The sequence below is a fragment of the Buteo buteo genome, chromosome 5 (genome assembly GCF_964188355.1).
Source record: "Buteo buteo chromosome 5, bButBut1.hap1.1, whole genome shotgun sequence".
Taxonomy (NCBI): Eukaryota; Metazoa; Chordata; class Aves; order Accipitriformes; family Accipitridae; genus Buteo; species Buteo buteo.
Genome location: NC_134175.1, coordinates 5,055,997 through 5,083,046, shown reverse-complemented (window position 1 = coordinate 5,083,046; position 27,050 = coordinate 5,055,997). Strand labels below are relative to the sequence as shown.

At 44.1% G+C, this 27,050-nt stretch overlaps 2 protein-coding genes across 4 annotated transcripts in view; one reads left to right on the top strand and one right to left on the bottom strand.

Moving 5' to 3' along the window:
- Positions 1-11,027, top strand: part of LOC142030872 (solute carrier family 2, facilitated glucose transporter member 5-like) — an 18,587-nt gene extending 7,560 nt beyond the window's left edge. The window contains exons 5-13 of one of the 2 annotated variants that reach the window (XM_075027312.1): positions 768-920; positions 1,004-1,129; positions 1,424-1,611; positions 2,030-2,140; positions 2,632-2,733; positions 3,142-3,217; positions 4,348-4,475; positions 5,138-5,275; positions 9,995-11,027. In XM_075027312.1, the coding sequence (XP_074883413.1) occupies positions 768-920; positions 1,004-1,129; positions 1,424-1,611; positions 2,030-2,140; positions 2,632-2,733; positions 3,142-3,217; positions 4,348-4,475; positions 5,138-5,275; positions 9,995-10,006 (1,034 nt within the window). In that variant the 3' untranslated portion in view covers positions 10,007-11,027. Of the gene's footprint in view, positions 1-767; positions 921-1,003; positions 1,130-1,423; positions 1,612-2,029; positions 2,141-2,631; positions 2,734-3,141; positions 3,218-4,347; positions 4,476-5,137; positions 6,337-9,994 lie in introns of those variants that run through there. The other variant, XM_075027311.1, reaches the window with a different exon arrangement.
- Positions 6,887-27,050, bottom strand: CA6 (carbonic anhydrase 6). 2 transcript variants are annotated; one of them, XM_075027308.1, is made up of 11 exons: positions 26,933-27,032; positions 26,730-26,763; positions 18,932-19,024; positions 16,632-16,814; positions 12,559-12,707; positions 12,054-12,149; positions 11,419-11,485; positions 10,672-10,829; positions 9,372-9,495; positions 8,748-8,846; positions 6,887-8,263 (listed from the first exon to the last, which is right to left on the bottom strand). In XM_075027308.1, exons 1-11 carry the CDS (start codon positions 27,011-27,013, stop codon positions 7,650-7,652), a joined length of 1,698 nt encoding a protein of 565 aa, XP_074883409.1. In that variant the 5' UTR covers positions 27,014-27,032; the 3' UTR covers positions 6,887-7,649. The 2 variants fall into 2 exon arrangements, with proteins under 2 accessions (XP_074883409.1, XP_074883411.1); XM_075027310.1 differs by lacking the exon at positions 26,730-26,763 and having other exon boundaries at positions 26,933-27,050.

Below are 27,050 nucleotides of genomic sequence, written 5' to 3'. Positions count from 1 at the left end.
TGTATTATATTGAAGTACTTGGCAGCTCCTGCTGGGAGAAAGCTACTTTTAGGAGGATGAATACTGAGAGTCCCCACATAATCTGCCAGCTTTGTAGGCAAGACAGGCTACTGATAGCCTTCTTGGACTCCTAAAATGCTTTGCTGCTGAGCAGTTAATAAGCTAGACACTGAAAGCACCAGAAGGTGGGCAGGTTGCCCATCCTGCACGTATGGTTGGTTCCCTACTGTATTTCAATTGACTGTCTTTTAGTTGAGATGGGTGAAACAATCCAGACTCCTTGAATTAGCTCCAGCATGGGAATGCCTCTGCAGCTTAGCTACAGAGACAACTTCTGTCTTAAGTTTAAGATATGTGAGTGTAATATCGACAGCCTTGGCGAAGGGACAGCGTTACGTATGAACGGAGAGGTAGTGGGACAAACTTCTTCGTTTAACAGCTCCCAGAGAAAGCTAGATTCCTGGGCCTTTCTGAGGACACCAGATGCAGTGATGTACCTCTCCACCTACTGAGTGAACCAATGCCGCGTGGTTTTTTTGTCCCATGTTCCACTGAAGATTGAGGAAAACATGCACAGCTTATTCACTGGCCAGAAGATGACCTTAATCTTCAACTGGAGCAGAAGGGTTTGGGCGTGAGATTTCCATGTGTCTTGTGGTCCAGCAGGGATCACTTTGGTCTCACATGGGGAAAAGGCATCTTGCTGAAGATGGTGAGTGTGCTGACATCAGGCAGCTGCATGTCTAACATAGTTCTCTAACTACTAGGTCTGGCTTCCAATGTGGTTCCCATGTTCCTTGGAGAAATGTCCCCCAAAAATCTGAGAGGTGCTATCGGGGTAGTACCCCAGCTCTTCATCACTCTCGGGATCCTTGTAGCTCAGATCCTTGGTCTCAACAGCATCCTTGGGAATGCCAAAGGTAAAGCCCTGTCTCGGGACTTTTCTGTGGGCTCTGTCGGGGAAAGATTTCTCACAGTTGTCATCTTGTCTCACTTGTTGCAGGCTGGCCCGTGCTGCTGGGGCTCACTGGGATCCCATCGCTAATTCAGCTCCTTGTATTGCCCTTTTTCCCTGAGAGTCCCAGATACCTGCTGATACAAAAGGGCAATGAAGAGCAAGCACGACAAGGTACAGCATCATCCTTTAATGAAAGGGGAGGTGGAATGGGATAGATCTGACTGTGGGACATGACTGACAGCAATCAACGGTGAAGCAAGCAAGTGTGGAATTCTTCACTGATGTTGCTGGTGGATGGAATTCCTGCAACATTGCTCCTTTCTCTGCATATGTGAATCCCTGAATTCCCACCACGGAAGCACTGCTGCCTATGTCTTACATATTGTTCTGTCTTGATTTGAAGCAGGAGAGCTCACTGTAGACCTGCTTCCTGGGGTTCATAACTCGCCTTCCTCTCCCAACTAGCTCTGCGGAAGCTGAGAGGCTGGGATGATGTAGATGATGAGATAGAAGAAATGCGCCAAGAAGACCAGTCAGAAAAGGAAGAAGGACATTTCTCCGTACTCAGCCTGTGCACTTTCAGAGGCTTGCGATGGCAGCTCATCTCTATCGTTGTCATGATGATGGGCCAGCAGCTCTCTGGGGTTAATGCGGTGAGTGGGAAGGCACGTGGGAAAGGCCAGTGGGGTGAGTAATAAAGGGATGGGACTTCAGAATGGATGATGTGGGCCAGTGCTGACACAGGAGCTAGAACCTAGGACACAGGAGTACCCCTTCATCAGGGACATTGCTTCTGCATCATGTTACAGTGGGTTGACCCTACCCAGTACCAAATCCAGTACACACATGTACTAGAAAGTCAATAGAAAGTCAAGCTGTCCTGTTAAGGATAGTTTGGATGTTTTTCGAGTAATGTGCTTGTGCCTGGATCCAAACACCAATGTCTCCAGAAATCAAGGAATTCCGTTCCCAGGCTTCTGTGCACCAGTTCTAGGGTGTAAAAGCAGCCAGAATGGGATTCCTGTGGTCTGCCTTTGGCCACATATAAACACAGCTGTGGTTTTGCTGCAGGTCTTCTACTATGCAGACAGAATCTTCCAGTCGGCAGGTGTGGACAACAACAATGTTCAGTATGTCACTGTGTCGATAGGGGCCATCAACGTCGTCATGACTTTGATTGCTGTAAGTTTCTATTAGGGCTCTTCGAGTTCTAGCTTGTCCAGTCTCCCCTGTCCATCACTGTTTAGATTAGTTTGTTATTTACACGTACTGTGAGCTGCTTTGCACAATAGGTGTCCTGCAGTGTCCTTTGGTTGAAGGCAGCTATGTAACCAAAGTGATTAACCATGATGACTTCTCATATGCCTCAGAAGTTTTCAATCTCTGGTCTCCAGGCTGATATGCCCTTTTTTGCTGTCCAGTGTTACCATGCAGGGCTTCCATGCAGTTCTCACTGGGACCGGGTACTGAAGAACGGCTTGCCTATTCTCTCAGCGTTATTGACACATCCAGCTTTTTGCAGTTTCTGGGTGACTTCATGCCCACAATCCATCAGTAGATGGTGGAAATGTCCCTGAATTTCTTGTAAGACAAAGACTACCTAAATAAATTTTGCTGGAATAAAGTGCTGTGCCCCAGGTGCCTGGTTTCTCACCCTCTTCTGTCTCTTCCAGGTTTTCATCGTGGAGTCCCTGGGGAGGAGAATCCTTCTTCTTGCTGGCTTTGGATTGTGTTGTGTCTCCTGTGCAGTGTTAACTTTGGCCCTCAATCTCCAGGTGCGTAGTTGAATGGCTCAGGTGATCCTACCCATGCATTTCTGGACCCTCCAGGGAACAGGCCACCGGTATATTTTGAAGTTGCTTCTACACGCTGGTGGGGAGGGGACAGTATGAAAGGTCTCTGTACTTGTATATCTACCTAAAGTAAACCCAGAAAAGGCTATGAACTTGCTTGTCTGAATACTACCCTCCAGTATGTCACGTTCATAATACCTGTTGCATCCGGTCGTTGAAGGAGGGATCATACCCAGGCTATGATTTTCGTGGCTCAGTATGGACATATCTGGCAATGGAGGGTGACACAGGCTTTAGAATGCCTTCAAATCTTACTACAAATAGTGCTTTGAACATGTTGGTGATGTTCAGATAGGAACCGCGTCTAACCTGTGATTAAATTCTTCGCAGACCTCTGTCTCATGGATGTCTTACCTCAGCATAGTGTGTGTCATTGTTTACATCATCGGCCATGCTATTGGAGCCAGTAAGTATGCACACTCTAGTCCAGTCTCCTCCACAAGCTGGGTAAAGCCAAGTGTTCTGTTCGATTTCATATCAAAAGCTTTGTGGAGCTAATCCAAGGAGATTGAATTTCTTCTCTGTGTGGCCATGCACCTTGTTGATTGTCAGCTAGGCTTATTTATGTTCCAGTCGTTGGCTGGCTGCGTCGGTGAAGCAGGGGAGCATCTGGCTTTCAACAGGAAAAGCAAAGGCACAATTGTGCTTGCGCTTGAGATTCCCTCAGTAAGATCTGGAGCAAAACTGCGCTGAGATAGTGAGCCCTACCAACTGGGCAGAGATGTTGCATGCTTGCACCTGTAGGCAACAAATCAAATTAGAAGCGACTCAAATTATATGCGTGGCCCTGCGGATCACTTTGCAGAAAGGAGATGTGTAGATAGGTGTGGATATTGGAAAGGCTTTGTCCTGACTCAGCTTCTCAGCGTGGTAGAGTTGTCTGTTTAGCTTGGAAGGCGCTTGCTGGATGCAGCAGTGCAGTTTTGAAACTCCTGTAGAGGTTTCGCTGGCAGATGGAATTACATACAACCTTTCCTTTTCCACTTATGCCATCAGGCAGATTCAAGTGCTGGGGGCAGGGAGATTGCCGGAGGGAGAACACCAGGCCAGCTGGACCTGTGGCCTGACCCTGTTAATGAGAACATGGTCTTTTTCTGCTTAACCTTGCCACGGGGCGGCACTGCAGGGCACGGGCCTGAGGGCTCGTTCCCCGAGGTGTTTTTCCAACACCTGCACGTGTTGGCCTGTTTCTTTTTTCAAGTAGCAATGACTTGCTTAGTTGCTGCTCATAGAGTGCTCTCTGGAGAGACCGTTTGTGTTTATCAATCTTATTTTACAATTTGTGCTGGAGATGGGTTCGTGGTTAAGGTGCAACCATAGGAGAGAAGAGGTTGATTGCTGTGTGTGAGTTTAGGAAGTCATTTAGTTGCCCTGGTGTTTTTTTTTTTTTATTTAATCCCTTATTTGATTTATTGGGTGTTTCTAAACACTAGTAGTTTAGAAACCGTTGCCTGCCACTGAAATGAACAGTGCAATCTAGGAATTCAGAGTGGGAGAATTGTCTTTGGGATTTCCAAATATGCAACTACCTTCCAGGTCCAATTCCCTTTGTGATGATCACCGAGATGTTCCTGCAGTCATCCCGGCCTGCAGCGTTCATGGTGGGTGGGTCTGTGCACTGGCTATGCAACTTCACCGTGGGCCTCGTGTTCCTCTACATGGAGGTAAGATGCAGTTGCGTGACAGAGCAAGACTTCAGCTTAGAATTAGTATCTTCACCCCTGTGTTCTTAGAGAGCCTTTTTAATCCTGAGAGCTGTAAATGCCCAGGTTGGTTCCTAGCACCTGTATGCAGGATTATACATTAAGGGCAGGAAACTGATGTTAATCAGCATTTTTTTATCGTTATCTATCTGTTGCACCTGCTTTAAAAGAAAGCAGTTACTTTTCCAGGTGAATGTCTGATCCTGAATTCAGAGGCATGGAAAAGATTGCAAATTGCCCATCTTCCATTGGGTGATGGAGGGGGGGTGTGTCTCAGGGAGCCAGTTTCGGCTTTTGATCTCGAGGTCACCAGTTCAAACTGATCCCCAGCGGTAGTGACTCATAAACTGCTACAGTTGCTGATTTTAGCCTGTGCAAAGGGAGCTGGTGAGTTTAGTTTGATTTATGCAACAGACCCTCAGCCTCCTTTTGCAGTAAATCTGTGGTGGTTTCCAATAAATCCATGGTGGTGGTATGAGAAGACAGAATCTAGAAGCACCCCGAACTTCTAGTCGTTCAACCTAAGATGTGTGCACATCAGGGGTTCATCGTGTCGAAATCATGTCATGAAGGCAACTGAAGTATTGCCCTGATCCCTGCTCTGTCTTCTTTCATTGTCTTAGGCTGGACTGGGGCCCTACAGCTTCCTCATCTTCTGTGCCATCTGCCTCGCCACTATAGTTTACATCTTCTTTATTGTTCCTGAGACGAAGAACAAAACCTTCATGGAAATCAACAGGATCATGGCCAAGAGGAACAAGGTGGAGATTCAGGAAGACAAAGAAGAGCTTAAGGATTTCCACATTGTCCCAGGCAGCCAGGCAGAAAATAAAATCTCCAGCAGCAAGCTGTGACCCAGCCCACTGTTTGGGCTGGCCCAGACATTTTTGAGGATCTGTTCAGTGGGAGAACAAATGTATGGATTCATCGTTTGATACTGATCTTCATTCAGACCTTCTGCAAATTTCCCACAGCAGGAGTTTCCAAATAAGCCATTGTGTCTTGAGAGTGTTCTCATTTTGAGTAATTAGCAGGACCATTCCGCTTCATGGCATAGCCACTGCCAAGGCAAATTACCCATTCATGGTATTTGTCACAAGGAAAGGGCAATGTCCTCAGCCAGCTCAGTTCCTGTGATCAAGTGACCTATGTCATAAGGTGATGTATGTCCCTGGGGTCCTGACTGACACATCTCAGGGTGACAAAAGTCAGCACTTGGGCTGGGTTTTGGTCAGTTGTGTGCAAGGAGTGCACTGTCATTCATGTATTTGAGGGTCCAGCATGAGTGATGCCAGGCCTTTGGTCCTCTGGGGTGGAGAGACTGTCAGTCGTTCTGAGGTAGTTTGTTAGATGGGCTGATAATGGCATTTATCCTGCCAACTCTCCTCCTTCCTTTGTGTGTTTCAAAGGACCACTAGATTGGAAATGCATATGACTATAATCTCACCCCTACCATGCTCACCCAACTCTCCTTAAAATCAAACCTAGTCCTCAGCTGTGTCTGGTGAGTCCTTCCAAAGCCTTATTCTTGAGGTTAGGAGTCATCCATCTGGCTGATGCTTATTCACAACCATTTTATACCCATTTGCTCCAGTGGCACTCTAGTCTTTGAGCTGTTTAGCTCATTTCACTCCCTGCTGTTTACACTTCAGTTGCCAAAGAGTAACAGTCCCTTTCTTAATCCTTTAATAACCCTCATATCCCTACTCTGTATGCATGAGCCAGTTGAAGCTCATTTGTCCCCCCAGACATACATGCTATTGAACTGAAGCTTCTGATGGTTCTTGATTGAATGTGGATTTTATTCAAATCCTTACAAAGAAAGCCTCTGCTCTCAGTGCCATTGAAAAAGATAAAGCCTTAAATGAATCTTTTTCATCTCAAATCAGAGACTTTTATTCTGTTTCCAATGTCCCCAAACTTTAAAAGATGAATTAACATTCATAACCCAGGTAGTAATGTGAGTTGAAGGTAAGAACTTCCCTGCTGCATTGCAGGAGTCAAATTCAGGTTGATTCCTGTGCAGTGGGCTACAGGTTGGAGTCTGTGTTTGCAAACGTGTCCAAACTTGTCTTTAGCTTCTCACATTGAGTTGCTTAAATTTAGTTTTTGAAATAGCTCAGCTCTCGGGTACTTGAAACCACTTGAAAAAGTCTTCAAATGGTTTAGAGCTTGGTCCTTCTTCTGGTTTCTGGTTGTGTCCCCTAAGGGCACCATTCCACCTGAAGGCTAAGTTGGTCTGGAAAAGCTCTGGGTCTAACGACTACTGGCAATTCTCAGAAGAAACTAAAGTGCACACTGATAAAAATGGAGGGTTTCGTAAAGTATTTATTAGTTTAAGGGGGTTTGGGGTTAATTATGGCATAATTTAACATCGAGAAATTAAATTTAATTAATTGTTATGCAGGGCTGCTGCCCTTGGTTTTGAAAAAAGCAGAATTGTTGAAAACCCTGACATGGATTTTGTGTTGTTCATGGAGAGTGTCCTTCACATGATTTACTTGAATCTTAGAAAATGAGTTTTATACCTGCCCTCAAACATGTGATGTGTGCATGTTGAAAAAGAAGCTGTTTCCATGCTCTACATGCCTTTACAGAAAAGAAGGCATACCACTGATCAAAGCGCAATGATTGCATAGGAGCCTCACTCTGTCCTGCAAGGGCTTTATGTGTCCTTTCCTATGTGATATGTCTGCTGGGGAATGGGTGGTGATTTGATGGTGAGAAATAGGAAGGAAGGACACATGCAGGGAAGATGGTGAGAAACTGAGACTGGGTGAAGGATGTGAGAGAAATTTTATTTGAGAAAGTGGCTCCTTTGACCAAAGAGGACAGCTCTTTGGCACATAGGAAGATCTGTGTATGGGGAGCTAAATCAAACTCCTGGGAGGGATGTGACAGTGCAAGGTAGTGGACTGTGCCAAGTTCTGCTCTGTTCTTTGCCTCTATCCCACCGATGGAGATTTGCTCTCTTGTTAAAAGGACGTGGAACACTAGCAGGTGCATAGTGAGCCTATACAAAGCAGGAGGAGAAACAAGCAAATAATCAAAGTTTTTCTCAGTTTCCCCAGCAAGCAGTTTGGATTTTTCTGCCTTAAAAAAGAAAAGAAAAAAAAGAAAAAAAAAAAGTTGGGGTCACTGACAGCTGGTGTCAGATTCCAGAACCACCCCACCCAAGAGGGTCATGGAGGTTTCTCCCCATGCTATGATATCTCCCTTCAGTTGCCCTGGTTTGCACAGTGCGAGTGCCCGAACATCTGCAGCACTGAGAACTTGGCTCCACAGGTTCACATGGGTCATCCAGCCTGCAAAACCATTGGAGAACGTCCCAAGAAGAGTGTCTCTGTCTTTCCCAAGGACAAGCGTTCCTCCAGCCTGGGTCACATACCCCTTCTGGATACTCTTTGCTTTACCAGCTGCTCCATTGAGCCATAAATTTGCTATTCCAGACTCAGAGGCCCATGCCATGCAGTAGTGCAGCCAATCTTGTTCCTTGTGGTACAGGGGGAAGGTGATGAAATGGCCTCCTATCCACAATCCCACATCTGTGCCCACAGTTATCACTATCTCGTTATCCCTCTCCTGTGTGGAGTAGGAAAGAACAGTCTGACTGCCAGCATGCTGGGCTTTTGTCCAGAAACATAAGGTGAAGGCTTGGAGAGACATATCATGGAGGGGATGAACATTCACAAAACTCTCAATGTTTTCCACAGGGAAGTAGAAAGCTGGAAATGTGCTGGATTTGATACCTGAAATAACAAAAAAGCCAGCTGTTACATTTCCTGCTGTGCTTATGAATCAGCCCAAAACCTGAAGAATATACCCATAGGAACTGGCAGGGCTGGGGCAGTCGTAGCTGTCTTGATCTGCAGTTACTGGCATGTGTTGTACCAACAGGGAAGAGGCTTGAAATGATGAAAAGTTTAGCCCCCTCACCCAGCTGTTTGGGAAAATAACTTTTTTCTCTTCTTCTTTTCTCATCTTGTGTAAAGTGGAGATGATGATTGTTTATCCTAGGGGAACTGTGAGCTTAAATTCCTCACTGTTCATAATAATGTGCTTACATGTTGCAGGAGAAAGCTGCAGTTGCTGTGGGAGTATCTAGATTAGGGCAAGCTTTAATGATGCTGTAGCTGAAGAATTTCCATCAGCAGGCCTCGATATGGGACAAAATTCTACCTGCACATATCAGTACCAAACCCCTTAATGATTCAGGCCACAGATGTTTCTTACCTATGTGGCTCACTCCATTCAGCAACTCTCTCTTCATGTCCTGGAGCTGCATCTGGATTTGTTCCAGTCTGAGGTTGAATTCTTCTGCATGGCATTGTTCTAGAATAATCAGACAGCTGAATTTACAGAAGGCCAGGACCTGCACATGGTAGATTTTTTTTCTCCTTTCTAGTTTGTAGGTTTGGGGAAAACCTTTGTTTTAAAACGCAGCGTCTCACCTCCATATGGTGCCTGGCTCATCAGCCATGCCAGAACTGTTTCTACAATGGTTAGTGTACCTCACCCATATGGATGCAGACACATCTGAACCTAGTATTCTCGTGTAGTGCCATGTAGTACCACTTATCTTGGGAGACCTGTGTGACACCATTGCAGTCAAAACAAAGTGCTGGCACACAACCTGCAACCGCCACTGCACCATTAGCAGCAAGTTGTGTTGGCAGGGGGCGAAGAGGCATGTGGGCCATCTCCACCTGCTGTGCAGGGACACTGCTACACTGCTACTCCTGGGAAAGGTGATCTCCAACATGCCTAGCTTAAGTGATTTGCAACTTAACTCCTTCCACATAGGTTTCCTGACTCTCCCCAGGGAAAGCCTGAGTCCTGCCTGCTGACTCCCTTTACCTTGGGTGAGTTTGGCTCTGAAGGAGGACTCCACCACCCGCCCGTTGAGGGGCTGAGCATGCCGGTAGTCATTGCGCAGTGTCCTGTTTTCCCAGTCCAGCAAGGTGTTCTCTAGGAGGCTGATCTGCGAGCAACACAGGCTTATTACAGAGGGCAATGGGAACAACAGTTTTGCCTAGAATTGCAGTGCAGATTTTGCAGCTCAGGATTAAGCCCAGCAATATGTTATAGAGGAACCCACAGGGTGTCTTGCTGATTATTAGCAGGGGAAAGGAACAGAACATGAGGGCTTTTATCAGCTAATTCATGATAAAGATATTTTGCCTGAAGGAAGTTTTTAACACCTGCCTGATGGTATGCATGGATGGAGATTTTGCTGCTATTCTGTAGCATACTGTTTTCTCACAAGTGCCTACTAGCATTCCCCCTGCCAAAAAGAGTATTTCTTTTTCAAATGAGAACCCACTGTGATCCTCCACTACTGTAGTCTCCGCTTTATGATGATGTTGTTCTAGAAGAAAAAGTTTCTGATGCTTCTTTTTCATTAAGAAAGATGAACCACTCTGTAAGACTTAACAGTAAGCTTATTTTAGTTGTGTTTACTTTTTTTTCCCCTGCTAAAGCCTTTGTCCTGACAAGGCAGACAGAGAGAAGAGAAGGGGATCCTGCCATGTGATGGTATTCAACTGCTGAGACAAGTGGGGTTACTGCCCAGTGCTCCTGTGCACTCAACGAAGACCTCTGTAATGCTTCTGCTGGAGCCTGGATAACCCTTTCCTGTCACACAGCCAAAACTCACAGCAGGCCACTCCTGAAATGATCCAATCTAGCTGCACAATGTAAGTGTAGACAAGAAAAAACCTGAAATACGCTTTTAAAAATGTGCCAATTATTCTGTAATTAAAGTTATGAATGGCTCTTTTATGTTTGGGGGGGGCTGGTTTTGGACTCTCTTGCAGTAATTTTTGCCTTGTTGATTCTGAGCGGTCTCTTCCTTTTTATAGTGCCTCAGTATGGTTGAGCTTAACTGAGCAGAGAGCTTTGTTATCGCTCACCAGACCTCAGGTAAACTGCTGCTATACAGAAACTAGCCCTTGCTGTGATAGAGCGTCACGGTGTCATTACAGCCACCTGTAATTCCAGTTGCTCAGGAGTCTGTCCCAAAAGCCCTATATGAGAAAAGCCCTATTAGCTCCTCTGTCAGGCTGTTCTCAAAATCACTGGAGGACAGAAAAGGAAACTTGTGTAGAAAGGTGAAGCGTGGAGGAAAGAGAGGCTGCTCTGTCTGGTGAACACTCACCTGCGTGTGTGATAGGACAATTGGAGAATGGAAGATGGTCCAGATCACACTCTCAAAGCAAGGTGGGGTTGTTAGTGAGCCCTGGTACCTGTAGAAGTGCAAGAGGTTTTCTGGCAGCATGGCTTGGACATCCAGAGAAATGAGCTTTGTTGATTGACCTCAAAAGGAAACAGAAAGGCAATATTAACAATTAATGGGGAGCAAAGAGAAAGGTGGGAGTGGTGTTAAAGCTGGGATTGGCAAATCACTTTGTCCAGAGCACTGGTACATTAGACCTTTGGCAGAACTGGATGAAGATGGAGGGAAATGAATGGTTCTTTCAGTGGGTCTACGGTTTGTCATTCAGAGATACCTGGGGTCCTGGAGGTGGTGGGCAACTGCACCTCGGTGCTTTGCCACTAACTGTTAGTCCTCGCGGGAAGCGGAGTGTATTAGTGCAGCAGAGCACCTGCTGTCTGGGTGTACAGACTGCAGGATTGTAGGAAGTTATCAGATGGTGCCGCAGTGTGTTGCGTAGACCTACCGGGAGTATGTTTATTGCTGCTTTGAGCATCTTCCACACCACCCTGCTGTGTGGGCTGCTGTTTGAGATACGTGGGCAGGGATGGTGTGAAGTTGTGCATGGCTCAGGATGCTTGGCCACATAGTTGCAAGCAAAGCAGCAGCAAAATGTCTATCCCCAGACCCAGTACATATGTACAGGCTTTGAGAATATCAAGTATGTAGAAAGGCATTCCCAGGTCTTACCTGCAAACCTGATTTTTGCCAGTTTGGAAATGAATTCACTGTAGTAGGTATTCTCGAAGTGCCCATCCTAAACACAGCATAGAAACGTGAACAAAAGGTTAGTGACCTGCCTGTCCTTCTATACTACTAATCAGCTTGGGGGACTAATTGATGAATTGGGAGATAAAGAGAACAAATACTATCGCAGATCTCTTGGTAGGCTGGACAATCCTAGGCATAATAAGGTATGTACACATAGATCTCAGAATAGCGAACTCTAAGGATCCTTTTTCACCTTTCATTTCTAAACGCACACAAAATCAATTGTTCCCATTTGCAAATCAGAGCAAAGCCTTGAGGTATAGCAGGGAGAATCCAGCTGCCACACCTGATAATCCCTCTGTACTTCTTATGGGACAAGTTTTTCTGGGGCTCCCAAGTTTTATTGGCTGGTATTGTGTGAACCCCAGATGACATAAGGGAAGAAGAGTCCTGCTATGGCATAGCTTCCTCAAACTGATGGCAGACATCATCTCTTAGGATAAATGTGCAAACCTAGTGCAGGCTGCTTGTGTCTGGACCTGCTCAGTCTGCGATTGTAGTATAAACAGTGATCACAGACTGGCTTTGCTCAGCAACCTGGGCATCAAACCTACCACATACAAGAAGGCAAGCACAGCCAATCCATTTGGTTTGTCTTTGGCTTCTTCAAAGCTTGAGTAGTCAGCTGAGTTGTAATGGACAATGTGCAGCTGTCAGAAGAGAGAAAGGGTCATTTAGGAAGAAGTGATAAATGGCTTCCTTAGTGCTTTAAAGGACCAAATACAGACTGAAGGGAGAGTCACCATCCCACCTCCTGCTGCTTGTGCCTCGCAGCACAGCCAAATAGACCTTTAGTTTAATAGGTTTGTGATGAATGTGGAAGAACAACCCCTTCTTTGAAAGATATTAGTGCTATTGCAACGGCTTTTCTTAGTCTTTTGTGCCAGTACCATCAGGCTCAGCCCTTGCATTGCACCAACCACCTGGACTTACGGGAGCCCTGTTTCTCCCACTTGCCTCTGCCTTGCTTCTTGCAGGCTTTGTGTGCTGCAGCCTCCCATTTTCCAGTTGCCATACTTGCAACACACCCTCCCTCCACACTGCTCCATTCCCAAGTACCTCTGCAAAGTATCTCATCCCGTCTATGGTGTGTTCAGAGCCGCTGGTTTCCAGGTCCAGGCCACCCCAGTGCAGATGCATCTGTACAGCTGTGTAGAGGCCTGGGAGCCCTCCAGAGATGTGCATGGTGGGTGGCAAATCAATCTGAACTGAAAAACAGGATTGGAGACAGCAGTGGGTGCAGCCATGCCCGTTCCTGTAGCTACGCTTACAGTGCCTAGTGCTCTCTGCCAATAACACCCTCTCTGAAATAAGCTGGCACAGTCATGTTCAGGGAACTAACTCCAGTATGCAAGGAAAAGCACTGAAGCTTAAAGCTCGGTGTGCTTAAAATCCTTCCTGACCTCAGGCTTCTGCACCACAAAGACCATACCGGGCACAAAGATGACTGGGCACTAGCTGTGTCTGCAGACTTCTTTTCCATCTGAGCAGCTCTGGATTTTTCCTTAGGCAGTAATAAGTGTGCTTTAAGACTAATCGCTTGCACAGTACATCACATCTTGCGAGGCAGTGCACAGATTTGTTAACTACTCTATTTCTGAAGAAGAAAAGGGGGATAGAAATCAACCAAGTGACTGTCCTCATCTAACCTGTCATCATAATTTCCAGTGTTCTGGACCCTGCATCTTCTAGGAACAGGCATCCTGGGCCAGAGCCCTGTAAGTTTGAAAAAGCTGTGTTAATGCTTGAAGGATTTGGAGAGACAAATCGTTTTGCTTCTCCTTGCCAAGGAGTATTCACAAAGAGACTGTGAAACATTTCTGCTAATGTACTGCACAAATGACATATTATGTTAATAAATACACTAAATCTAGGAGTGAAAATAGAGAATTGGCTCATCCTAATGAAAACCAAGAGCATGTTATAAAAAATGGTAACTATCCTTGCAAAAGGTATCACAGTACATGATTCATTTGTCATAGTTTGGGTTTATGAGAAGTTTCTTTTGTTTGTAAGCTGTTTACAGACAGACAAGATGAAAACATGTTTCCTTGTAACATCCCAAAGAGTCTAGAGTGGGGAAAAAAACTATCTACCTTTTTACATAAGATCCCTGCTGACTGCCTTTCATAATTAGGGTTATTTACCTCAAGTACCTCACTGTGGTTTCTGCTTTCTGCAAACACAGCCGGAGAATTATGTTCTGAGTTTATGGGAAGCTTAAGTCTTCTGCAAGATATTTTATGCAAATACTTTGCAGAAAGCATGAAGGTAGGTAACAGCCCAGTTTGCTTCTACTTTTCACCAGCGTAAAGTGTGTGTGGAAAGCGTGACTGCTCTGAGCTGGAAGTGCCTTACTCCTGCTTAGTTCTAGTTTTGCCAGGGAGTGCAAAATTGGCTGGGATTATGCAGCGTGAATCTGACTGTAACTGTGCCTTTCTCTAGCATTTCTGCTCTGCAATTTGAACTCTTGTCCATTACTGCCTTACCGATTACAGCACACGCAGCAAGCCTATTTTCCCATCTCTGGCCTCTGAGGTGGTTGAGTTTAATGAAGGCCACATTTGAGGTCCCAGTTCTAAAACGAATCTGCTACTGGAGGAAGCATGCACATCCTGCACGGATGACATTTTAATCATCCAGAGCTGTGCATGTCCTTGCTACCTGCTAGAGGACCAATCCTGTTTAAAAAAAAACAAACAAACAAAAAAAAAACCAAACAAAAAAAACCAAAACGAAGTCCAAATGCCAAATACAAAAGGCTTCACTAACTAAGGTTATCTGTGTGAGTGTGTTTGCACACAGATATTCTGCACTACTGCAAATAGGCTTTCTCAGGTGGCATTTAGCCTGGTAATTATACAACTAGAGAGAAAGTGTAGCTGGTTTCTTAGGTGAGACACTTGGTTTTCAGATCCTGAGAGCCTGTAAGGAGAGTCCTGTTGATAAATCTGTCTCCTGTCCCTTTCAGATCAGCTGAATGCTTTCTATTGTGGCCCAGTGGAATATTTTCCTTGACAGATATTTCTACCCTGTCCCATCTCACTGAAGCCAGTAGGAAAACCTAGCCTGACTTCACAGGAGCTGTGAATAAGGACAGTCATTTGCCTTTGTTCCTTATTAAAATGCCCTGCATCAGAAAAATCATTGTTTTGATGTTAACAAAAGAATAGAAAAATACACATGTGGTTAGATCTGAAAGCTAAACCTGCAGAAAGTAATTTGTAGGCAGTCAGAGTAGCAATGTTGACATGACAGCTTCTAACTGAATGTAGAGCTTGTGTGGGCAACAAACAGGAGTTAAGATTTTCAGAAATAAAATCACAACAGTCTTTCTCTGAAGGCAGTATGTCTCTCATCACTTCATTTCCTTGCTCTCACACCGTATTTCTCTCTCGCGCTCTGTTACAGAGAGGAAGAAAGGACTGTTGTGCAGGATTAAAGAGCTACCAGCTTTATGTTCCAAACACCTTCCCCAAAATACTCATTCCCTCTCCACTGCAGCTATTAGAAAATTGTCTCATTGCTCATCTGTAGTCCAAAAGCATTATCCCAACAGTACCAGCTGATTAATTATTTAGACAATGAATTACAGACTGCAGCAGGGGAATCCAGGACCTCCTAAATGATAAGCCTTGCCCTGAGACTGTGTGGCCCAAAGCAAGGCTTTTAACCCATGCTGTGCTTCAGCTTGCCTTCCTGAGACCTGAAATACCAGTCCTCTGACTATAAGGGAGGGATTCTCCTCAGTGTTGTACATTGTATGAACTGTATCTAACCAAACCTTGCATGCAAACTTGCTACTGAACTATGGTTCTCTATTCCTATCACTTCTAGTTTTTATTATTGCACAGGGGAAAAAAGATGCATTTTCTGAATGCAGAGAGGAGTCAGTATGACCAAAATACTACTCCTTACTATTGTCCTGCAGTCTTGTAGTTCACTGAAAGAAAGGGTCAATCTATAATGTTTTAGCTGCCTTTCATCCCTTTTTAATGTCTAACAGAGAAAATATCTTGCGGAAATCTAACTGCCTTTTTTTTTCTCTGGTTTATATATGTGTTTCTGGAAAGCTTTCATGTGTGATTGGGGAAAACACCAAAACTAGGAGAGCAGAATGAGGTGAGATAGTAAAGTAAGGTGAGTGTAAAAAAAAAAAAAAAGGGGGGGGGGGCTTTGTCTGTGTATAGCACTTCAATCAGCTAAAATGAATAATCTGTTTCTGCACTGTCATGAGCTTGACATACTCCCAGGACATCTGCTCAGCCAGGGAATAAAAAATCGCCTACTACTACAGCAAAGTTTGCTCATTCCATCGCATTTCAACCTAGTGTGACTTCCTAGCCACAAAAGATTTGTGATCATGTTCTAGCTACGGCAGAGTGTTGAGATGAACACACAGGAGCTGTTCCCATATCCTGCACGTGCTGGGAAAATACATATCTGAAGTCATAAAGTCTCCTTTATATCCCAAACACAATGTAATAAGTGCATGCTACACTGCCTGGTGGAAGCCTCCAGAGGATGCACTACAGCCTGCTTCAAAGCTTAAAAGCAGAAAGCTGTCAGGTTCAGGTATCTTTTCCATCAGTTGTCTCAGCAGGAAGGTATGTTCTTTTTCCCACCGAATGCACTGCAGTACTCAACCCGATATGATGGCACAGAAAGCTGAACTCAGCAGTGCAGGACGCTAACAAAGAGGTGTGGATAAAAAGGGTTGGGTTTTCAGGACAGCCCTACTGTTAAAGACATCTGCATTTCAAAAATGTAAGGCCTTTGCTTTGCTGCTGGTGGGCTGTTCCCTGCACGCTTGGCTGCCAGCATCACCGACTGTCATGGAAGCAGTGCATGGGAGGGCCCTGGGTGCTGCATGTGCAGTGATCCATGCATGTACGAAGCCATGGCTTGGGGCAAAATGCAGCTGGAGCGGACAGGCAGCACTTGCTTCCTTGTGCCTTAGAGCTTCTCTTGCTGACTGAAAGATGACTGGCAGCTCGAGCTGTTGCAGGACCAAATAAACTCCTTGAGCTCTATGCCCTGATTTCTGTTTCAGGCTGCTGCTTTGTCAGCAATAACTTCTTGACCAGCTCCTCTTTTTAGGTAGGTAATGAGAAGGATCCCCCTAGTCTTACCAGAGTGACCGTTGTTGGTCATTGTGAAATCCCCCTGCAAAGGCCCGTCATAACCACTCAGCTCCAGCTGCAGCAACTGGGGGTTGTACCTCACTTTTTTCCTCTGGATGTCAATTGGAGATTGGTGTTTGCCAGCACAGTCTGCAAAGTGCTTTCCCCAGTGCTCTTCATCCAGCTCTCCTTCTGTGTGGAGGAGAAACAAACCAGGTTATTAGGACATGGTGAGAACTGCTGTTAGCTCAGGAGTCAGAAAACTCTCCTCATTTGCTAGCAGGGCGTGTCAATCTAGTTGTTATAACACTAGGACTTGCAGCAATAAAAGGTTCTCTGCCTTCCTTAGAGTGAAAATATATGTTATTCTGTCTGCAGGACAACTGTGCTGCAAAACAAGAAACCTGCATTGCAGTAATAGCTTACTGATCACTGGAGATTGAACCTCCACCAAAAGAGAAGCAGTGTTCATATAGAAATGGGGATTTAAATGCGTCTCAACTGCCAAAGTTGTGGAATCGGGTTCTCAACTGATGTGAGAGTGAATAGGACCAGGGCAATGGGTGGGAAGTCTCTGCTTAGCAAATTTGCTGCCAGTTCCTGATCCTATTTTTAACTAGGGAGAGAACTAACAAAAGAAGAATAGGAATGAAATGGTTTAAATAAATGGAACCTTTTATTATATGTTTTCTGGGATAAGAGTGGTCTGGGGTGGCTTTGATGTCCTGGGTGTGTTTTTATTAACAAAACCCACCCCTTTCCTCAGCACAGTGCTATGCCTCTTCCTGGTGCCCCCTTTTTACATACAACAAATAATGAGAAAGTGATTCATTGCTTTTGTGAGACACATCCTTGTGTGGAATAGGACCTGGGCATCCCAATTTCTGGATTTGGTTGATTGCTCTGAGCTTTTGATGCCCTTCCAGCCCCCAGGTCTAATAGACCCTAAAGGTCACGCTAAGTGTTCATACCAGCTCCTTTTCCTGCTCAGTGTCACTGGCTCAGACACAAACCTTTGACATGGGACTAAGAACTAAAGGCCTTAGCTTCACCTGCACATACTTATAATTTCTGCAAGTATTTAATACTAAAATTCTCTTGTGGTCACCTATGGAGGAAGCAAATGTGTAAGAGACCTGGCATGCTGGATGCTAGCCTTTTTCTAATAGCTTTAAGCCTCTTAGTCCTAATTTGAATCTTTCCTGCAGCTGTCTGGGTGCTGCTGAAACTCTTAACAAATGCTTGAACCTTTCAAGGCTATTTTCCCTCTCCATAGTGCTATATTTAGGACTTCAAGGATAAGTAGGAATTTTGATGCCATCTCTGTCATGGCTGTGACTGACAATCAGTAAGGAAACCTTTTCTTCTTCACCCCAGAACTGCAATATATTGATCAATGTCAGAGTCATGTCTGTCTGAGACAAACAGAGCTAGAGCTAAGGAGTAATCATCACGTGATTGTTAAACTCACTGACTTCAAATCCTGCAGAGATGGTTTGGAAGGAGAGGTGATTGTTGTGAAAAGAAAATAGTTCAATACTACTTCAACATCTTTCTAATTTTCAAATTATTATAATTACGGCCACACCTAAGGATTTGTTACTATTTGCTAATTCTTTTCTTTTTATTTCGTTTAAGTAATGTCAGTTTGCAAGTATTTGTTTCCTGACATTGATTAAATAGGGGAGGCTTAGGAGCTGCAGGCAGCCTGGCCAAAAGAAAATCCAGAGAGAACTTCCGCAAACAGCTTAGTGTCCTAATTGCGATGTTGCATCTAGTCAACAATATCCTTTGTTTTAGCTTGATTCCCAGCCCAGTGAAGATCATACAAGGACTACCATTTACTTCAATGAGCTCTGCAAACAACCCCCTAAAACAAATGAAAATCAGATAAAATTTCACAGAAAATATAAATACATGAATAAGTAATTCTTAGTGAGCTGTACTGCATGGAATATGACAATAAAATAATAAACAGCCAGTTTTTAAAGCTTTTCCTTCCAGTATCATCCAAAGGGCAGCTTTTATTCTAACACATTGTAAAGATTTCACCCATTGTTTGAACCTCATTGGTCTGCCAACTCTGACAATGTGTCCTAACCACACAAAGGCGTAAAAAGGGGGAATATTGAAGAGAATAATTTTCAAGACACACAGGCATCAATAAAGTGGAATAAATTAGCTGCTCTGTGGAGATCTTTCACTAACGGAAAAAGAGTCAAGCTGAGTGTTGTTTCTGCAGCACAAAAAGGATGGGAGCGTCTTTTAACAAACAGTAGCAATCCCCAAACAGCCTCATTTTTCATTACCTTTGTATGTCCAGTGCACTAGGTGAGAGCAGCCCAGATGCACCAGGAGCAGCTGGAACAAGACAGCTGTGATCCACATGTCTCTCGCTGTATCTGCAGTCAGAACCAAAGTGGAGAGTTCATTTCTTTAAAAATCCTCAGGAAGTGTAAATACCAATTTACTCCAGGTATGGCCTTTCCAGCACCCGTTCCACCCTTCTCCTCACCCATCCAAAACATTATTGCCATAGAGATATTTTATTTGGACAGCCAACTTTAAACGCTAAAGGTACTTCACTGATTCTTTGAACCAAGCCGCCTGTGCAAATGGAACAGGTTTCCCCCGATGGACAAAGCTGATGGCCTCGGAGTCACTGTCTGACCCCAGCTGCTGCATGCTCTCTGCGCACTTTTCCTGTCCATTCATTCCTGATGAGCAGGTAGAAAAGCTTCCTTGCAAGTATCCTTAAAACAGTGCTTTGTAAGCAAAGACACCTAACAGATCTCAAAACACTGTCCTGAGGTGGCCAACTGTTTCCTTGTTACACAGAGGAAGGAGCCAAGGCAGAAGGCATTTAAGGGGCTGGTTTTCAAAAGTGCTGAGTATTCACAATCTTATTAGAAGTCAAAATTGTAGAGACTTAGTTCCTTTGAAAATTGGACTTCTCAGGCCAGATCTAAAAGTGTTCCACACCCACAAGCCCAGTATTTCAAAGCATGTTGCTTTCAACACCTTCCCTAGTCACTGAAAATCTAGTTTTGAATGTGAGAGAGTTGCAATCATTGGAAAATTCAGCGCTCTGAAAAACTCTTTAGACTGTTGAAAGATACAGGCATGAAAGAAGATACTGAAACCCTGATGACTTCTTAAAAAACATATGGGAATTCAAATAAAAACTAGCAGGTGTCAATGTCTAAATGCTCTTGTGGACTTCAGTACTGGCTCTGTACGTATTCAGCCACTTGATTTCCTTAAAAATGTGTCCCAACCAAATAATTGCCCAAGGTCCAGTAAAAAAAGTCATTCGGCAAACCAGGGAACAGACCATGGATCTTGTGCCTGCCTTTTTGTATCCTGTTTCTAGGCAAATGTCATTCCCTTTGAAAAGCCTTCTCCCCACCCCCAAGAATGACACACTACCAACAGCCCTTTCTGCCCAGCACTGCTTCCCAACCCATAAACCCACAATTTAATAATAAAAGGGGAGCAGAAGTCTCTGTCTCCGCAGGAATGGAATTTTTACCTGGTGCTGAGAAGAGCTACAGCCTACACCAAATGCAAATCAACTTTGCAGTTGATTTGGGGTGACAGGCAGCAATATGAAACATTTGGCAAGAAAGCTCACATCAGTGAAATCTCAGCACTTCTGTTTGCAATGCCCCTGCCACTTGCAATAATATTTGCAATTATTATTTTCAGCAATAAGGTACATAATAACAGCAATTCAACCATGAGAGCCAGAGGTGGGTTACAGATTTCACGTGAACTCAGGTTTCTAGGATTAGACTGTGCTGAAGAACAGAAGCAGGTTTTTATTCAAAATCTTATTCTTTGCAAGTGAATTGTTAACATTAAAAGGCCCCTCCTGGTTTGCTGTTTTGTGTGGTGCATATTTAATCTTTGGAAACTGCTGTAATATTGAGTTGATTAACCAAATGTGTATTTTCCCCTCTCTCCCCTGAAGAAGTCATTTATTCTGACAGTTGCACTGAACTGTGTAAGGACTAAACTAATCAAACATGCCCTGTAATGCAGTTCATAATCCTTGTGTATCCAGTTGGGTAAATAAGCTTTGAAATTAGCTGAGGGAGAAATCTGGGGGGTTTATACCTGTTTATACTCCAGGATTCCACACAGCAGCACATGAGGGTGTGAACAAGAGTCCAGAACAGGAGGTCATCTCTGCACCAAAGCATCCCTCCTGCCACCCTGCCTGTGTGTGCACGCCAAGAGTGTTTAAATTGATGTCATTCAGGGACAAGCTGTTTCTCTTGCCTGTGCTTTATCGATCAGCTAGCCCAGTCTGCACAAAGGATTTGAAAGAAAGCCCATTTCAGAATGTACTGGTGCCAGGAAACTGGAGATGACAGTGAATTAATTTTTAATGGAGCTTTTGCAACATGCTAAAATTGTGACATTTCACTTGACATCCGCAAGCGCTGTGGGTGCTCAGCACATCCAAAAAACACATGTCTGTTAGCTTCCCCCAAATTAGTGGCTACTCTGGAAGACACGGAAATCTGGGGAGAGGACTTACTAAGGGCACTAAGTATGAATTTGTTTTGGAGTTACGACTGAACAATAATTTTAATGAAACTCTTTAAATGTATTTGAATATTAAGCTTCTAACTACAAGCTGAATAGTACGGAAGGAGTCCTCCTCCTGTATAAAGTATTGCACACATCAACCATTGCTTATTGGTTCTTGGAGCTATAGCATTTTTAGTGTATATAGTATTAAACCTGGCTGTCTTGAGGTTTGTCTTTGTTAGTCATCTGTTTTGCTACCTCAGTATAATTGCTAGAGAGAAGTACAGACGTAGTGCCTAGGAACTCCAGGTATCACAGCAGGACCGTGCTTGAAGTAAACTGGTGTTTTACAAGTGAAGAAGATCGTAGGTCTAACAGGACTCATCTCTGCACCCAGATTTAGCCAGTGGGAAAATCTAATGTTGGGTATCTCAGCCATGAATATTCTTGGCATGATTTCTTCACAAAGGCAGGCTACTTTCACACAGATGCAGTTACGTAGACTTCAGCCTCCCCCCTCCCGCCTCGACTACAGTAGGAAATAAGCCTTTTATCCCACATCATTGGCTTCCATGCACTTCACTTTTATCTCTACAGTTTTCCCTGACTCTCTGCCATCTTTTAAATCCTGCTTCTCCCAGGCTATTCCTTCTGTCCTCGCTGGCCTAAAGCTCAGCTCAAGTCTGACTTTCAGATCCATTCTGAGTATTGGTAGCCACATTAAAACCTTGACATAGCATTGAAGTAGCTGGCTCAATACCTCAGTGCTCCTTTGACCCAGAACTTGAAAGGGTTAACTCCTTTCCCTCTGAATCAGTGGGAATTTCATCAGGGGTTGCAGTAATAGCTCCATCACTCCCAAGTCCAGCAAACATTTGACCAGGAGCAGGCTGTTTGATACGAGATGGACAGATTGCCTTCAATCAGCCTATTTTTGTAAGTGAGTCTAAAACCTCTTCAAACAGAGCTTTTGCTGCTGAAGTCATGCTCGATGAATAAAAGTATTCAGAGCCTACACAAGTTTTATGAAAGACAAAAAGCAGATAGTGCTGGTAGGCCCAAGCCCATGAGGAAAGCTGGCAATAGCTGTGCGGACTGAAACATGAGATCCTTTTATTCAACAATTCCTGTAATGTTTTTACATCTTCCTTGCAAAACTGGCCCTCGCTTCTTTGAAATTTTGCCCATGCTTTTTTTTTTTTTTTTTTTTCCCCTTTTTGCCCCCTGGCTTTCAACTACATACAGAGATCACAGAAGTCAGAGGTAGAAAAGCACTAGAATTCATTTCTCCAGTTCACAGAATCCCTTTAGGCCTCCTTCCTCTTATATAATATTTTGATGTGCTTGGCTAAATTCACCTTCCACCAACATAAATTCACATACATTTGTTGATTCTACTGAAGCTTTGTGATAGAAATGGGCTTTGAGGCAGTCAGAGATAGACACCAGAGGTTTACACCAGTGTTCCTAAAAGCAGGATTTGTCCATTCTAAAGCAGAGAGGTTTCCTCTGCAAATTCCATTTCACGGTCTAACAGATCTCAGCATTAGCTGCTTGCCGTTCATTGTCAACCTAAATTTTCTTTTGCTTCGTTTCAGCCAATTACTCTTAGTTATAGCTGTAGCCCTTGGATGATCTTAAAATACTTTTCACTCTTTAATGTTCCTATCACTTCTGGTGTGGTTATCACCTCACTGCACCACAAGCATGAGCAGCCTTTCACTCGCCATTTCCCCAAGGTGGCGAAAAGGACAATGTGATGCTATAAAAGGAAGAGAACATGGCCAAATAATCCCTTTTCATTTTCATTTCCAGGAAACGTAATTACAGTTCTTGTAACGTCTATGTTGGTCTGCTCTACAGACTTTGCTGAAAGTGACTTCATGTTCTGGATCTCTACTTGAGACTTTGAAAAAAACAAAGTGTGAAGGGAGGATTAGGAAAGGGGAGGTCAATCTTCCCTCTGCATTTAGTGTGAGGTACACAGGAATGTAGCCTGAGTGTGAGGATTGAAGGAGTGCTGTCGAGAGCTGGCCTGGGAGAAATTTTTCCATCATACCAGGGCTCTACGCTGTGGACTGGATGGTGGTGGGATAAAGGAGGAGTAATTCAGTGACAGGACAGCTTGTCAGCATGTGCAAATACCCGTCCACCTTCTCAGACACTGCGTTATTAGTATTTTATACATATCTGCACCTCCTTCCATAAAAATACTCATTTTGCTCCTGATCTCCCAGCGTAATAGCACGCAAAGGAAGCACAGTTGCTGCTCAGTCTCTCTGAAAATCAATATTAGCAGCACATATACACAAAAGAAGTCCCCAAGCCCCTTAACAAACAAACACTCTTCACAAAACAAAAAATGGCTCTGGAAACATGGCTGTTGCCCACTGCTGGGTAAGCACTTTTCCTTTCTTATTTCAGCTGCATTGTGTGTTGAGCAGCTGTGACATCCAGTGGCCAAACACAATACAGTTGGGTTTGGTACAGAACTCTTCATACATGGTAACAATAACAGAGCCCTTCCATTGCACTTTTCATCTTCAAAGAGCTGTACAAACAGTAATTCATTAACCCCTACACAGCTCAGTGGGGCAGATCAATGTAGTGACACTAAAAGTACACGTGAGGAGGGGAAACCACTCTCCAAGCTTTCCACAAGCATGGCAAGCAGCTCTCTAGAGTGATGAAGACCCTGCCCTAGGGTCACAGTACAGGACCTTCACCCACCACTGCAGAGAGTAGCTGCTGACAAATAAGGGATCAGAAAGGTGGAGCTCATTCAGCATCCTGAAGAAGAGGCCACACCTGAGGGAAGGGTTGTGCTCTTTTTCCCTAGAGCAAGAGAGCCTGTGGTTAGGGATTGGGGAAAGCTATATGAGAAGACAAAGCAGGAGCAGAGCTGGTTTGGAAAAGATGCTTTGTCAGAGGCCTGGCCAGAGGAAAAGGCTTGTGCAGTGATTTTCTGAAGATGTCAGAGGACTTTCTTGATAGATGTAAAAGGTAGGGAAAGGAGCACAAACATGGATTTGCATTAAGAAATACAGTGGTGGAATCAAAGAAATGTGACTGTAATGAGATCCCAGTAGTTAACTGGGATTCCGCTTATGTCAGGTAAATTGGAAGGTAAAGAAAACAAATCAGTGGAAAAGAGGAGCTGCGTCTCACCCATGGAGCAGGGCATCCCACGTTGATGCTAGCAAACATTTATTCCACAAAGAAAGAAAGAAAAAAATAGACCAAGAGAAGGGTTTTCACAGGCCCACGTTAATGGGGAAGGATAGTGAGTATAAAGTCTTCGACAGAGGTTTAATCACAGCATTTAGTGCATCTGCTGCATTTCAGATTTTGCTCAACTCCTTGACTGTGCTTGAGGTATGTGCCGAGAGAGCTAAGTGTGTGGGCCAGAGTGTGTTTGCTGAACTGCTTACAGCCCGTGAGAGTTAGTCTTCAGTGAGTGTTACAGGAGCAATTACTCCATAGAGTGTAAGATCCAGGAAGACACGTAGAAATTGTGTGTCTAGGTATGACTTTGCCACCTTAAGCTTCCTTTCTAGCCCATGCAGAGAAACAGCCTTGATACAGATGCTGCGTTTTATATGGGTATCTTTGAGATCAATCCAGACATGCCTGTTTCATTTTGATTATAAAAGCGGACTTGCATGACTCAGAGATCCAAACTATGGACAGATGCATTCAGTTTCAGAGACCAGGAAATCAGTCCCTGCTTTCCTCAAGTCCTCTGTCCCCCAGTGTTGGCTTGCTCAGACCTGCGGTGTTTTTTTGCTGCAGGCAAGGTCCATGCAGGGCCATTCGGCAAGAGCAGAAGCGCCCACAGCCCCTCCTCGCCCAGTAGCTCATCGTCACTGTACTCTGCATGTGCAAGAGAGGGGAAGATGATAGGAGCTAAAAGTGATTCCCATGAGAATGAGGTCGATTTTTAAGGCAGGAAGACAACATGAAGGAAATTTAAATCCTACTGTCTGTGCTGTACCTGTTCTGTGGCAAGAGAATCCTGCTTGATAACTCTTATGCTTTACATAAGCATTACGCATTCATTAAGAAAACAAATGAGTTGTTATTGGTTTACTCATACTGGTTTTTTTCAGGTTTCCTTTCTAAAAAAACCCTAAATACTAAATATAATTTCTTAATGGCTAATTGATTCCTAGCTTGCTTTCCCCTTTATAGCAGAATATATTTTGAAGTGAGAGGGAAAGACCTGCTCAGCAAGGAGTCTTGAACACCCTGTAAGAGGTAGTGCAAGACTTGCACACTGACCTCTGTAAAGGGGATTACTTAATGGTTTTGTCATGGTTTGAATGAGCAGCTATGGCCTTTGGATGCACAATTCCTGGCAATTAATATCCAGCTGGTTTAAAAGCTTTCAGCCTCATCTCAAATCATCATATCAGATTATGAGCTGCTGGGAAATGTATTCTTTGGTATTAGCACCCTGATTTGTGTGTTGGTTCACTTCCAAATAACCCGTCACCATCCCATGAAAATGGATGTAGTAGTTTTATACGTAGGTTAGCATTTACAGTAGTTAACAAGTAGTATATATTTTCCCTATTCCAGTTACCTTACCTGCTTTTTTGTTGTTGCCATGGTTGTTGTGCAGTACTGTTTCATTTTAAATAAAACATGTTCAAAGTATTCTGCCTAATACACGAGTGTGTAACACAGCTCCTGTATACTCATGTAGGCTGATGATTGACCCATGCTGCATATTCATAGCTACATGCAAACCTGTGTCCATAGAATCACTTCTCAAAAATGGCCAGTTAGTCTAATGTTACCTACATCTTCAGCATCTGTTAAACTCCCTTTAGTACCGAATAAATTCTGAACGCCTATTTCGTAGAAAGTCAGACAAAATTCTCTGGCCAAGGTCTGTAAGCTCCTTGCCCTGTCCCTGCTGCCTTGCAAACTGGGGGCAGTAATTTCCATAGAAAATTCAAATCCCAAACCATCTGAAGCCAGCTGGAGTTGGAGAAAATCAGAAATCAGACTGTGAGGTGAGAGAGCAGGCTGAGGTCCCTGCAGCCATGCAGGGTTTGTCATTCTCATAGCAGATCCTCAGTGACAACTCTTAGTTTAATTTTTGTGCTGTAGTTGAGAGTTTTCTATAAGGAGACCTTAAAAGATCTAATTGAGTCTAGGTCCTTCCCTTACCCCAGTCATTGTACTGAAGTTACTTTCAGACTGGCTGTTAAACGCAGGAACTGGTAGCTTTTAAATAATTTTCAGGACACTAACCAGTCCATCTCTAAAATCCTGGGAGAAGACAGAAGAATTAAGAGAAGCAGTGTAAGTTACAAGCGTTAAGAGAGACATCAGGTCTGTCATCTCAAGTCATTTCATCGTTCATGTGCCTAAAACCTGTGGTGGTTAATCGCAGAGTTAAGCTGTAAGACAAAAGCATGACAGAAAAGGGGGATGAGAAGAAAGAGAGAAGGATGTGAAGTCAGAGGAGATTTTGAATGCCTGGAAGAAGGCATCTTAAATAGTCATTCAATAATTTTAATAGACACCCAAAACCAGCGTTAGTCAGACTGCCGTTACCTTTCCAATGAACGTTCCTTAAAAATACCACGATCTGCAGAGTCAATGAAGAGAAGAAATCTGAGTGACAGAGTGCTGACTTCTGCATCCGATCGCTTTCCTCCGGAGATCTTGCCTCAACTGCAGTGACGTAGTAGCGCAGTCAGAAAGCCTCATTCATAAGGCCACTTAGATGGAGGACTGCTTTTTTAAAAGAAACTTACCAAAACATAAACAGGCTGGCACTTGCAGAACCGTCGGATAGAGTAGGTGAGGGTGGTGCATACACAGCGTCCCAGACACATGTTCTTCAGGTGTTTTGTGAGGCACTGGGGAGAAAGA